The 13,480-nt window shown below is 45.5% G+C and overlaps 1 protein-coding gene across 3 annotated transcripts in view; it reads right to left on the bottom strand.

The window, feature by feature from the left end:
• SORL1 (sortilin related receptor 1) overlaps positions 1-13,480 on the bottom strand; it is a 170,483-nt gene that overhangs the window by 109,185 nt on the left and 47,818 nt on the right. For all 3 annotated transcript variants that reach the window (XM_057316611.1, XM_026505541.4, XM_044386576.3), the window contains 2 exons: positions 13,378-13,445; positions 8,033-8,213 (listed from right to left, as the gene is read on the bottom strand). In XM_057316611.1, the coding sequence (XP_057172594.1) occupies positions 8,033-8,213; positions 13,378-13,445 (249 nt within the window). The remainder of the gene's footprint in view (positions 1-8,032; positions 8,214-13,377; positions 13,446-13,480) is intronic.

Here is a 13,480-nt window from a genome sequence, read left to right as displayed (position 1 = left end):
TTCTTGCCAATAAGAAACGGATTAACAGTTAAACTGCGGCACACTGTGCACTGTCCGATAGCTGTATCATAAGCCCCTAATACTTTCCTTAAGAAACCATGGATTCTTGTGGTGGGTGAGTTTCTCTTTACCACGATTATAAAACATGCTCACGAGAAAGTAACGTCCGACTGTACAGATGGGTGTAAGGGAAAATGCGGATGCTCGGCTCCCTACCCTCCACTCGCTCCTCCTGCCCTACTCCCGAGGGAGTAACAGGGACCTGGCTCTCACGGGGCCTTTCAGAAGTGTCCTGTGCCATCACCCCTGAGAGTACTCATCTAGTGCAGACTTAGGTCACTACACTTACCCAATATCCATTACTCCTTCCTCCTTAGCAACAGGACTTTGACTGCCACCCCAAATAAACCACTGGGGTTCTCTTCCTTCTGCATAACTACGTGTGGCCATGTCACTGAGTATTAAGCAATACGTGTAAACCTAAGTGATGTGTTGGGTTTCTAGGAGGGCTGCTTATATGGACTTAATCAGGGGAGCCTGGGTGGCTCAGTCGGTTAAGCGTCTGCCTTCAGCTCAGGTCATGATCATGGGATCGAGCCCTGCATCAGGCTCCCTGCTTAGCGGGGAGTCTGCTTCTCCCTCTCCCTCTGACCCTCCCCCTGCTCGTGATCTCTCTCTTTCTCTCAAATAAATAAATAAAATCTTAAAAAAGAAAGAAAGAAAGAAAGAAAGAAAGAAAGAAAGAAAGAAAGAAAGAAAGAGAAAGAAAGAAAGAAAGAAAAAGAAAGAAAGAAAGAAAGAAAGAAAGAAAGAAAAAGGGACCTAATCAGTGGGAAAGGGTCCTATTTTGGCCTATCTGTCCTTACTCTTTCTAACTCCTGTAAAGACTCAAAGGCTAGTACAGATGTCCTGGACCAAGAGGGAACAAAGAGAATGGAAACCATTAGTTAGGTTGGTGGAACAGAGAGATTCCTGGGCCCCCAATAACACCAGGACACCAACATACCAGCCCTACATTGCCTACCTCCAGGCAGCACTGAGGAGGGAAAAATAAGTTTCTGTATTCATTAAGCCACTTTTTATTTCTACTGTTACCAGTAATTGAACACAATGTCAGTTTGATACATGCACTTTTATTTTCCACACACAATGCAGATCGTGATAGAAATATTCTTGTGCAATTCAACCTTCTTCATTAATAGAGTCTCTTAGGCATCTTTCATTTAACAGCTCATGGGCATGGACATGATTTCCAGAAGCACTCTTCAATGAATATACCTGTATATATTACCTTCATCAGAACTACACAAGAATATCTGTAGGATGCCATTCTTAAAACCCCTAGGTCAAATTTTCCATTTTTGACGGAAGAAATAGCCTTCCTGAAAAGCTATCCCAGTTAATACAGCTCCCAGCACAAATACTTTGACCAGCATCCAGGAGGTATTTCAATGCTTCACGTCATGCCAGTATTCTAGGGTCTGAAAATGTAGGATAAGATCTTTGTTTCATTTGGGGCTTTCATTCCGATAAGGAAAAACACATTGATGTAAGTATCTGAATAATCTGAATTTCAGAACGTGCACTTACATGTACGTTTGAGATTATATCAAAGGAAATGAGAGGTCAAGGAGGAAAGAGTCGAGAGGAACTAAATAAATGACACATTCTTGCCAAGTGAAGGCCACAGGATGTCACAGTGAGCTCGTTTCACAGAGAACAGTGGCCAGAGAATGAGGGACCCCAAGGCACACGGTGGACAAGGACACGGTTCAGAAGGGGCTCTAGCATTCACGGCCACCTTTTCCTCTGAAACAGTGACAAGGGATCAGCAAAACATCGTCGTCCACAAATATAAAATATTTATAGATAACATCTTATATATATTTTACACATATGTATTTATGACTTGCTTCAAAATATTCCAAGAAAGGGCACCTCAGTAGTTCAGTCAGCTAAACATCCTCCTCTTGATCTCAGCTCAGGTCTTGATCTCAGGGTCGTGAGATCGAGCCCTGCATCGAGGTCCATGCTGGGTGTGGAGCCTACTTAAAAAATAATAAAAAAAAACACAAAATAAAATATTCCACAAAAAAAATAACTAGTGGGTATATAGCCAAAAAAAGAGATTAGCAAATGTAAATAATACTGAGGCTGAATGAGGGCACCTGTGGCGGTCCTATCAGTAGAAACTGTGCCTTTATGTAGATTTGAAAACATCTATAATAAAAAGCCTCACAAAGTTAGTATTCATTGGAAGCACGTCAAGAACGGCAGAGGAAGGAACTCTGGAAATCCACTCATCCGAAAAGCAACAAGAACACTGACAAAAATTCTCAAAGTCAACTTTTTCAGAATTCGAAAAATTAAATAAAACCCCAAGGAGCACTCATTGGAGAACAGAGTCAAGGCTCAGCAAGAAGAGCCAACTCTGTGGCCTCGGTCCCCTCCCCTTCGCTCTGGCTCTGCGGTTGCCCTGGAAACCCACAGCCTCACAGCTTCGGGAACCGTGAAAACCAGCAGCCGCGCAGCCACTGGAGGGGACACACCGTTGCCACGGCCAGCTTGAAAACTGCGTTCTCAGGTCTTCTCTTCGTAGAACCCTACTCCGCTCGCTGCACCAACAGACCTACGGCCAGGTCGCGTACAGAAAACAGAGACAAACGGCCGATGCGTCACCACACAGCTGCTGGAGCAACGTGACCGCCTGGACCTCACAAAAGGCTCTCACTCAAGCATGAAAGGAAAAGCTGGGAAGTAGTTGCCCCTAAGAGGCTTTGATAAGCTCTGCACTATTCTGGGGACTCCACAAGGTCGCACACGCAAGAGCTGTGAGTATGCTCAGGACAGAAGCAAAAAGGGCCCCATCGCTCGTCTACAGAAGCAGGAACCGAAGGCTAAGGCAGAGCTGTAGACTGCACCGAAGGCGGCCCCCACCCACGCTCAGAGGCCCTCGGCAAAGGCGACCAGATGTACGGATTCAAAGAATTTAAGAAAACTCTGTTCAATCACTAGCTGACCACGAAGCCTAATCATCAAACATTTCACAGCCATACACAATGAAGAATGCAAACTCCACAAAATTAATGCAGGAAACTCAAACAAAACAAATACAGGTAACAGGTAAATAAAGGTAACAAAAACCACTTGGGGAAGGGGCTACTCTGATATGACCAGCTGCCATATTATACCATTGAAAATGTCTTGTTTTCAATAAAAGAATAACAAGACAAGCTAACGGCAAAGTATGGCCCCTACATAGACACAACACACATGTATGCATGTGTGTACACGTGCACACACACACACACACACACACACACGTGTCAATAAAACCTGTTCCGAGGAAGGCCCAATACTGGACTTAGAGATGAAAAATTTAAATCCCTATCATAAATATGTTCAAAAAATTAAAGGAAACCATGTCACAAGAATTACATGAAAGTATGAGAACACGGTCTCACCAAAGAGAGAATATCAATAAAGAAACAGAAATTATAGAGACACAAATTCTTGAGTGGGAAAGGACAATAACTCGCAAGGAAAAAAATCACCAGAGGGGTTCGACAAGAGACTTGAACCGGCAGAAGAGAGAGGCAGCAGACCTAAAGACACATTAATTCAGATGATCCATAACAAACACAGATGAAATCTGAAAACATTATTCTAGGAAAGAAAACAGTTACAGAAGGTCACATGGTACAAGATTCTCTCTACATAAAATGTCCAGAACAGGCAATTCTATGAGGCAGAAAACAGATTCATGGTTGCCAGGAGTGGGAGGGGAGGGGAATGGAATGGGGGTGTGGGGCTGGAATTAGATAGTGATAAGCATTACACAGCTTTGTGAATAAGCTAACAACCACTGAGCTGTATACCTTAAAAGAGTGAATTTTATGGCATAGGAATTATATCTCAATACAGGTGTTATAAAAATTAATATTAAATTTATTGGTATTATAGTTTTATTTATAATCTGGGTTTTATTGTTATTTATTGCTATTTCTAATGTATTTGGGTTTTATTGTTGTGTATAAATTATATGCATGAAGTGTTTATAAACCTAGCTTTATGTTTACATACATTTAAGTAATGTTATAATTAAAATAATTTGTCAAGAGCTTGGTTTTGGTCAGTTATCTTAAAAAATCACACCCCAATTGTGGTCAGCTAACTTTTCATAGAGAAGCCCACAATCCTGAGATGATTACTAAGTTTTCTTGTTATCTCTATCAACGTTAGAGACTTTAAATTAGCATAACGAAAATTAGAAATTGTTTTGCAATAGTGGTTGTTTGGTCAGAAGAGCAAAAGTACAAATGAGCTCTCTTGGGAGATCAGTGGCATGCAAGATTATCTGAATTGGCCATAATATCCTAAAGATAATACCCTGGCACAAACAGGGCATAACAATTTAAGGAGGCCTATAACCTGAACTTTTAGGGGTAATGCCTACGACTTAACAAGCTTTTACATGAGATGATTATGGTTGCCTGATGCCAGCTTAAAGGATAACAGAATCTTGCCTCTACAACAGGGCTGGTTTTCTGTAAAGATCCACATAAAAATATTTCAGAGTCTGTGAGCCAACCTGCCTCCATGCAGCTATTCAATTCTGCCACTGTGACATGAAAGCAGTGATAGACAACATATAAGCAAACAAGCACAGCTGTTTCAATAAATCTTTATTGACAAAAACAAGTGAAGGGCCATAGTTTGCCAATCCCTGCTCTAGAATATTGTGTCTGCATCATCTAGAAGAAGAGAGGAGATGCCATCAAGCCCATATATTAGGTCTTTGCTTACTGATGTACATTTGGGCAAGGAAGGCGTGGACCTGGCTTTCATGATAAGCTAGCGGTGAAGCTACGGGGGAGCAGCTAGCCTTTACTTACCTCCAACATTTTGGCAACTATTAATATCTACCAGAAAGAGCCTACCAGCTGTACATTGCCAGGTTAATGAATCAATGTTGGTCCAGTCTGCAGAAATGCCTCATTGCTGCCTTAATGTCCTATTAATTTGATGTAGACTGTTAAGACAAGTAAGTGAACTTCATATCAAAAAACAAGGAATAAAAATTAAATTTAGGTAAAAAAAAAAATATATCGTAGGAGGGCACCTGAGTGGTTCAGTCATTTGAACGACTGACTCCTGATTTTAGCTCAGGTCATGATCTCAGGGTCGTAGTGTCGAGCCCCACACTGGGCACTCTGCTCTGCGTGGATTATGCTTAAGATTCTCTCTCTCCCTCTCTCACTGCCCCTCCTCCACTTCCCTCTCCCACTCTCTCTAATAATTAAATAAAATCTTTTAAAAAAAATCAAAATACATCAGAAACAAAGCACATATGAAATAAGAGCCAGGCTAACAGGGCACTGGGGGATTCTGAAGATTCAGATACCAGCTCCAGTCCAGAATCCAGAGGGCTGTCCCCACGTGTTTTAAAAAGCTAACTTGCAAAGAATTGTAATGGTTCATGGTACTGGAAAAAAGCAAAAGAGTTAATCACCCAAAACCAATTTTCTGTGGTTTTGCAATTAGCTCCCTGAGTTTCCTAATTTGATTTGAATCCATTTAATATTAAGGTCACTCGGAATTCCCCAAACCCAGGCAGCCTGCGTGCTAAGCACACCCCAGATAAGAAGTTACACTTGCAGACCCCAACACTCCCACTGATACGGTTATCCAGCCAAGGCCAATGCTGTTTATCCTTATGGCTCAGCAGTCTAATGTAATTAAAAGGAAGAAATTAAAAGGGGGAAAACACTCATTTTATCATCCAGTACCAGTTAGGTCTTTTCCCTCATCAACCCATCCGATCTATAATGATCCTTTGACTGATGGTTATCGAAAGCTTCTGCATACAGAAGGCCTTAGGGAAGAGCTTCTCAAATTCTGGAGGTTCTTAGGCAGCCTAGGGATGCTGAGAAAAAAAATACACTGGGGCCGTGAAATCCACATTTGGAACAAGTGCTCTTGCATGGCGGTGCTGCGAGTGGTCCCATGATCACAGTTTGAGAAACACTTCCATGTGGCGGCCTGCCTCATCTGACCTGGTGCCACCACCTAACACCACTGACCTTGGGATCCGGGGGCCCATCCATGTGCTTGAGGATGAAGCCGACACATACCTACAGGTTTGCCACCAGTATCATATAAATAAATAAACCATACAGAGAGGTGAGACTTGACCATAACAATCATTGAAGACCCCCTACTACCTCCCTGGAAAATCTACTGGCCCATGCTTTCTAAATCAGGCAGGCAAAGATGGCGTTCGTGCAACTACCGTGCACCTGCCATGTATCAAGCCTTGTGCAAGGTACTGGGTACCCCATTAGTGATGAACAAGGCAGATACAGCCTCTGATCACGCCACTGGCCAGGTAACAATAAAGTTGCTGCCAGCACCCTGCACATCAGCTACGGCGAGACAACAGACATAGCTGTTTGGTTGGAATGGAGGGCTTAGAAAGCTCCCGCTGGGATATATCTTCAGCTCTTGGGTGTGAGATCCAGAAAAAACGGGGTAAGAGGAATGCACAACAGCTCTCCACCTCAGCCCTGAATCAGTCAGTAGGCAAATCTAGGACTCAGTCACTGCATCTTAGAATTAAGAAATTAAATCATATAAATAAATTCAGGCCCGAGGAACTAAAAAGGAAAAGACCCAGGAACACTGAAAGAGGAGAGACCATCGGGGACCTCGGGACTGCCAAGAGGATGTCACAAGGTACCCGACCTCAGGCCTGGTTCCACACCCCGTGCTCCTCCCTCACCACACCCCTGCCCGAGGAAATCCAAGGATGCCTGCCCTCTGGGCCTCTGTGTGTATGCGTGTGCGTGCGCATGCACACATGTGTGCTTGTGTGTAAGAGAAAGAGACAGAAAGTGATAGGCAGGGCAGGAAAGGAATGATCCAGCAAGTGACCTAATGCAAATAGCCTGACAGAAGAAAAACTACCATAATTATAGTGGCTTTAAAAAACATTTTGCAAAGTATGTAATGGGGAACCCCTCTTGCCTTTAGCCACCTACATCTCTTCTCATCTCAACCTTACTCTCTGCTTTCCTTGCTGGGGAGGTCCTCTCTCTACCCTGGAATCCTACCAAAGGGAGTGGCCTGCTTCTGCCTGGCCAGCTATCCATCATGTATTTCAAGTGAGAATCTGGAGGAAAACATTACATCTGATTCTAGTCCCTAAGGCTAACTGTGACGGCAAGCAAAGCGCCTGCCAGTTACCAGAGGCCGTCTTCAGGGCCTGAGGTCAAGGAGGGAATGGCTCCCATCGAGAAAATAAGCTACAGCAGGCACTCCAGGATAGCAGCCCAACCTGCTCTCCTCGGGACGGTTTTTCCCTTTACACAGGGCGGTACAGTCGCCACTTGGAACTTGAGACAGTCGCAAGGCAAGCCCTGTTAAATAATCAAGTCTGGTTTTAAATGAGCAAGCCCCCCTGTTCCAGCATCTGGCTCCATCCAACACATCAAATCAAGGGGAAGATTTTCCCAAAGGCTGAGAGTTAAGCTACTTACTGACAGCTGGAAGCTTAATCACTGCTTTTCTTAGAGCATTAACTCCCACTAGCCAACGACTACACATTCTATTAGCCATGGGAATTAACATGTGTCCCAAATTCCCAAAGACACTGGCCTAATCCGAAAGGAAATCAGGCAGCGAGATTCAAGCAAATTGCCATGGAGCCCAACCTCTCCTCTCTGTGTTCTTTTAACTGGGATTTCAAATAAACACGAGTTTGACAGGATGCTTGGCTACCAGGAAACAACCACATTCCAAGAGCCCAGAGACCTTCGAGTGGTTGTCTGAGCTTCTCAGGTCCTCTGACCTCCCGGGGCCACCCAAGCCCCACGGGAATGTCCATCTATGTCTAGTGCCCCTCAGCCAAGCTCCTGGGGGCGTGCTGATCCCGTCCCTGCATACACAGACTCCCCGGCTCGATCCCAGAATGCCAAACCTCGGAATGGAAACTCGGAAGGAGTTTCCACATTCCTCAGCGCCGTCAACTTACCACCACCTTTGTAGCAAACATGTACTTGTCTCGAAGCTGAAAGTCCTTCACTTCCTCCAGGATCACTTCCTGGTTCTCCAGGGACTGGAAGAAGTCCGTACTTCGGAAAACCGTGGAGTAGCCAGAGGGTTCGTGCCTTTCCACGTAGATGGTGTTTGGCTTGTCATAGGGATCGATGCCCCTAGAGGAAAGAGAGCGGCTGCTATCATCGCCCTGTTTAACCACTGGGGACATGGGGATTCCGCCGTGCAGATAGCCAGCTGGGATTGAGGGACACGATGGTGGGATCTACAAATGATATGCTCTCCGCCACACACAGAGCCCTTTGGTTGCTCCTTGGCTCGGTGGAGAGGGAAAGGGATTGCCATCTATCAAGTTTTGATGTTGTTACTGCTCTCTTCAAAGCGCCCTGGGTGTCGCTCAAGGCAAGTGACACCTTGCCCTGCTTGAGATGAGCAAAAAGAAGGAAAAGTAAAAGGCGGGGTGTTTTGGAATCAATAAGCAAGGGACTGCTTGAGGCTGTCAGTGAGTTTCTGGCTTCAAGTTACAAAGCTCAGAGGATGAAGGAGTGTTTTCCCAGGGCCGTACGCTCTCAGAACAGCTCTAGAAGAAACCACATGGGGAACCAGTGAGCCTGATCTTGCTAACAGGCCCTACCCTTTCTGTCTGTCCATCCTGTGCCACTGTCGCCGATCTGTGCAATCAGGAGTCATCCTATCAGTGCAAGGTCATGTTCTGCGAGGCTCCTTTGCAAACTCTTTCTCACGTGTACTGATCTCCCTGATGTCCTTCAGAACCTCAGAGCTCATTGCTCCCCCGCTCCCCGTGCTCGGTCAACAGAGCACCTCTCTGCAGAGATGCCCCCTTCCCCTCCCCACATACGTATGCTCTGACCTGCGTGTGGAAATCCTACTCTTCTGAGGTCAAGTTCAAGGCCCCTCTTCCAGAAGCCCTCCCCCAAAGCTCGCTTCTCCCAATACCCACAGTGTACCTGCACAGTGTTTAATTTCAAGCCTTACGCATTAATGTCATGTGAGTTTCAAACAAAGGCAGAAAACTGCTCTGGGTGGGTGGATTTTGGAATCACTCTTGTGACTTTATACAATGGTGCTTCTTATTCACTGTGCTCTATTGCTCACCATAACGTGTCTGAGCGTCCTAGACAGAGTACAGGTGTTTTAAAGGCCAGGTCTTATATTTTTTTGTCCTACAGGGCTCCCAGCTGAACTGAGTGTTGCCGCACTGAATCCATGGACCACAAAGGCTATTCCAAACCGAAAACCGCAAGGCTGACTTGATCAAACTCCCTCGAGAAGAATCTCAGAACTGGAGTTTCCCCCAAATAAGGGCCCCAACAACAGCTGGGAGGACTAATCTTCAGGTTTCCTAATGCTCAACATGATACCAGGCCAGGCAGACCATTCAGCACATGGCGAAAATCAGGAGGAGAGCCTCAGAGCGAGGATGCAGGGATGACCCAAGGAAAGGCAGGACTCGCTTCTGTACCTGTCTTTGCACAGTGCCATGTGCATGATGGCTCTAGGGGTAATGAAGGCTCGGATATAAAATTCCTTCAAAGATATACTGTCAAGAGCACGGGAAGGAAGGATGGGAGGGGGGGAGGGAAAGGGAGGAAGGAAGGGGGAGATAAATAGAAAACCAAAAGACATGACTTTGGCCCCACAATCTGGAGTCTTAGCAGGGCACTGGAGAAGCCAGCAGCCTGGGTCCCAGTGCGGGAGACAACAGCTCATCATCAGACACTCTGTGTGCGTATGTGTGGGGGTGGTGGCATGTTCTCTTCTTTTCCACAATTAGAAGTACTGATTAAAGTACTTCCTCTACCCTAGAGGATATGCAAATTAAAACAAAGCTGCTGGATATTTTTAAAAAGGCAGAGAGGAAGGGACCTTCACTCAGATAATTTTGAGACTGAGCTCACCTCTGTTATTCTTTTCCTAAACAAAAGCAGCATCTAGAGAGAGAAAGAGCTGTGACTTTTTCCCCAACTCTCTTCCGTGATCCCTGTGTGGCCCTCCCGTTTCTGAGAGCCGCTCTGCCTCCAAGCTCTGTCCCTCTGCCATCGCTAGCCTTCCACTACCTTCTGTTCCCTTTGCCCTCATTCGAAAATTCCAAGCCTTGCTCCATCTCTGAGCACAGTCACCAGTCCTCACCTGGCCTCACCTACAACCCTTCAATGATGCTCCACGGGGCATCCCTGAGTCCCTCCCCCACAGCCCTTCCACCGTCCCGTCTTGCCAATCTCCAGCTCTGGATTCCATAGATCCCTGGTTTTCCAAACTGCTGCGGCTCCCAGGCTGCCCTGCATGATTGAATAAATGTACGCCATTATTCTCAGAGGCACACTCTCCCTTATTATGGGAAATCCTAGGGGAAAATCCTCCAAATGGCCTGAAATGCCCTGACACCAGACATGCAATTATGTAAAATAAGATAGGCCAGTCCTTTCCCCTGAGATATCTGCATATGTGCATGGAGGCAAAAGGTACAACATACAAATTCCCAAACATGATGTTCCTTTACTCCGTCAGCCTGCTAGTGTGCCCTCTTAATATACGGTTACATAAGCAGATAAAAGGGCAGTTTGTCCCCTTACAACACAAGTAAAGCAAAAAGGAGTTCTAATGGTATTCCTCTAGTAGAGGTTACACTTGGATAAGACAGTAGTCATAATTTCACTAAACACCACAACCTCTGCCCAAGGAAAAGAACACAAGGGTCAGAAACGGCTGCCCTCTTTGAAAAGGAAGTCCTATGGGGTCTGAAGATGCTCAGCTGTTGGACCCCGCCCTGGGCTCCCTCCACCTTCACTGTCCCCACTCACCAAGGAAGCAATACCAACTCAAACACATTCTTCTGCAAACAGATTGCTAAAAGCAGCACAGACCGTATGTACCACTGCATTTAATGAGGACCAAAAACCACATGGAAACCTCAAAACACAAATGCTAAACTGAGAATTATAAACGAACCTACACGTGTGATATTTCATGTCACAAACTCCTAACCTCAAATATACAAAGAGCTCCTGGAAATCAATAAAAAGACTAACCGTTCAACAGAAAAAGGGCTGAGCGCATGAAAAGACATGTCATAAAAACAGAAATAAAAGTGATGCTTAAGCAATTAAAAGATGTTCAAACTTATTCATAAGAAGAAAAATTCAAACGAAGATGATACTGAGATACTACGTCTTCCCCAACACATTGGTTGTGGAGAGAGGCACAGTTCTATGTTACTGAGATGAGAGCAAAATTTGACACTTTCCATAGATTTGGCAAACTCTACCAAAGTTACAACTTCAGTGCTTTATTCACTGGGGATGTATCAGTGCACAAAACTGACCAAAGCCCCGGCCTTTGTGGAGCTTCTTCTATCAAAAAGAGAAAGACAAATAATAACCCTAATAATCTCATATTAGAATGTGGTAAGTGTGGGGGCGCCTGGGTGGCACAGCGGTTAAGCGTCTGCCTTCGGCTCAGGGCGTGATCCCGGAGTTCTGGGATCGAGCCCCACGTCAGGCTCTTCCGCTATGAGCCTGCTTCTTCCTCTCCCACTCCCCCTGCTTGTGTTCCCTCTCTCGCTGGCTGTCTCTATCTCTGTCAAATAAATAAATAAAATCTTTAAAAAAAAAAAAAAAAAAAGAATGTGGTAAGTGTGATACAAAAAAAGAACAAATCGGGGCACAGGAAATGACAGGGGAGCAGTTGCAATTTTAATAGGATCCTTAGCATAGGCCTCATTTAGAAAGTGTTATTTGAGCAGACTTGAATGAGGTAAGCAATAAGTATATCTTGAAGAAGAGCAGTCTAGGCAGGGGAAAAAGCAAGTGCAAAGGCCCTGTGGTAAGAATGTCCTTGGCATTAATCTGAGAGAAGTGATGGTGCATATTAAAGCATTCAAAGCAGAGAGAGGAATAACATGATCTGAACTGTTTTTAGGAAGATCAACCCAGCCATGTACTGAGAACTAATTGCAGAAGGACAGGAGTAGTAGTGGAAAGACCAGGTGGTGGCTGGTGACACTGAGTGACAGTGGTGGCTTGGAGTAAAGTCATAGCTGAGCAGTAGATTCTGGATATAAACCGAAGGCAGAGACAGCAGGATTTCCTGACAGGTGTAATGTGAAGCATGAAACAAACATGAAATCAGTGATGACTCCAAGTTCTTGGCCTGAGCAACCAGAAAGAGAAATGGGGAAGATCCCAGGGGAAGCTGACTGAGGGCGATGAAGGTCAAGGGTCAACGTGGGAGGAATCCAGTTTACTGAGTGTGAAGGGGTTGAGTGACCCGCTGACCCAGCACGTCCGCCCCTGAAAATCTGTTCTGCACGTTAGCCCACACGCGAACAACCGCACCTGCTCGAGATTACATACTGCCTCCTATAACAGCGAAAGACCAGAAGCAAATACGACTAGAAACAACTGTACTTCTTCAAGTCCAGCCCTGTTGATTTCTCTCTCCTTCTCAAAGCCCAACAGGGGCTCCTTGCTGCTTTCAGAATTCAGTCCAGATTCCTTTAGCAAGCACTGCAGATTCGGATACCAACGTCCCTTCTCAAACTTCACCCAACACACTGTCCAGAAGTAAGACTCTGTGTTCTCCACCCAAGTGCCACAGTGTCCTGTCTCTGCCTTTGGCCACTCTGTTTCTGTCCGGAATCCCCGCCCTGCACACCTCCCGGCCCCTCCTGCTACCTCCGGCCTATGGTGCACATCCTAGCTCAAAGGGAACCTCCTCCACGGAGCTGTCTGGGATCCTCCCACCCTAACCCCCCTCTGGCTTCTCCTGCTACATCCGTGACTTCTGAGCACGTTCCATGATGCGTTATGTGCACAAAATGTCTTTTCTTATCTCCTGAGCTGCAGTCTCCTTAATAACTATATCCATAAATTATTCAACATCTTCTACCCTAAAGCATCTAGAATGTTTTATATTCAGCAGGCATCCAAAAAAAATACGTTATGAATGAACACGTGAATGAACGTTATACAGAGAAAAATCCCCACTTCTGTTATCATGCTCCAAGAGTGAAGGTCTTTAGAGATTCTAATCCATGCAAGTGCTTCCCATTCCCCTGGGTTCCCTGATGGATTGGAAAATGCAAAAGCTCCATCACTTCTCTCACAAATAACCTTCTTTCTCATCTCCCACCGCCCCGCAAGGTGAGCGTGTTGTACTCGAAGCCCTAATTCCCAGGTCTGGAACGTGCCTTTCCAGAACCACAGGCTCCACACTTCAGGTGAGGTAGGTCTGTCCTCCATGAAGGAGCTGGAACTGAAGAAAGGTGATTATGCAATTCAACCTTTCGGGGGGATGACTTACCAAGAAAAGGACTTCACGTGTTCCTGAATCAGGATCCAGGTCTGACCAAAATCGTCGGACTTCCATAGCTGCAAAGACCAGAAGGGCAAGAAGGGATCAACAC

This window comes from Ursus arctos, unplaced genomic scaffold, assembly GCF_023065955.2.
Source record: "Ursus arctos isolate Adak ecotype North America unplaced genomic scaffold, UrsArc2.0 scaffold_22, whole genome shotgun sequence".
NCBI lineage: Eukaryota > Metazoa > Chordata > Mammalia > Carnivora > Ursidae > Ursus > Ursus arctos.
This window is presented reverse-complemented; position numbering and strand designations above follow the sequence as displayed.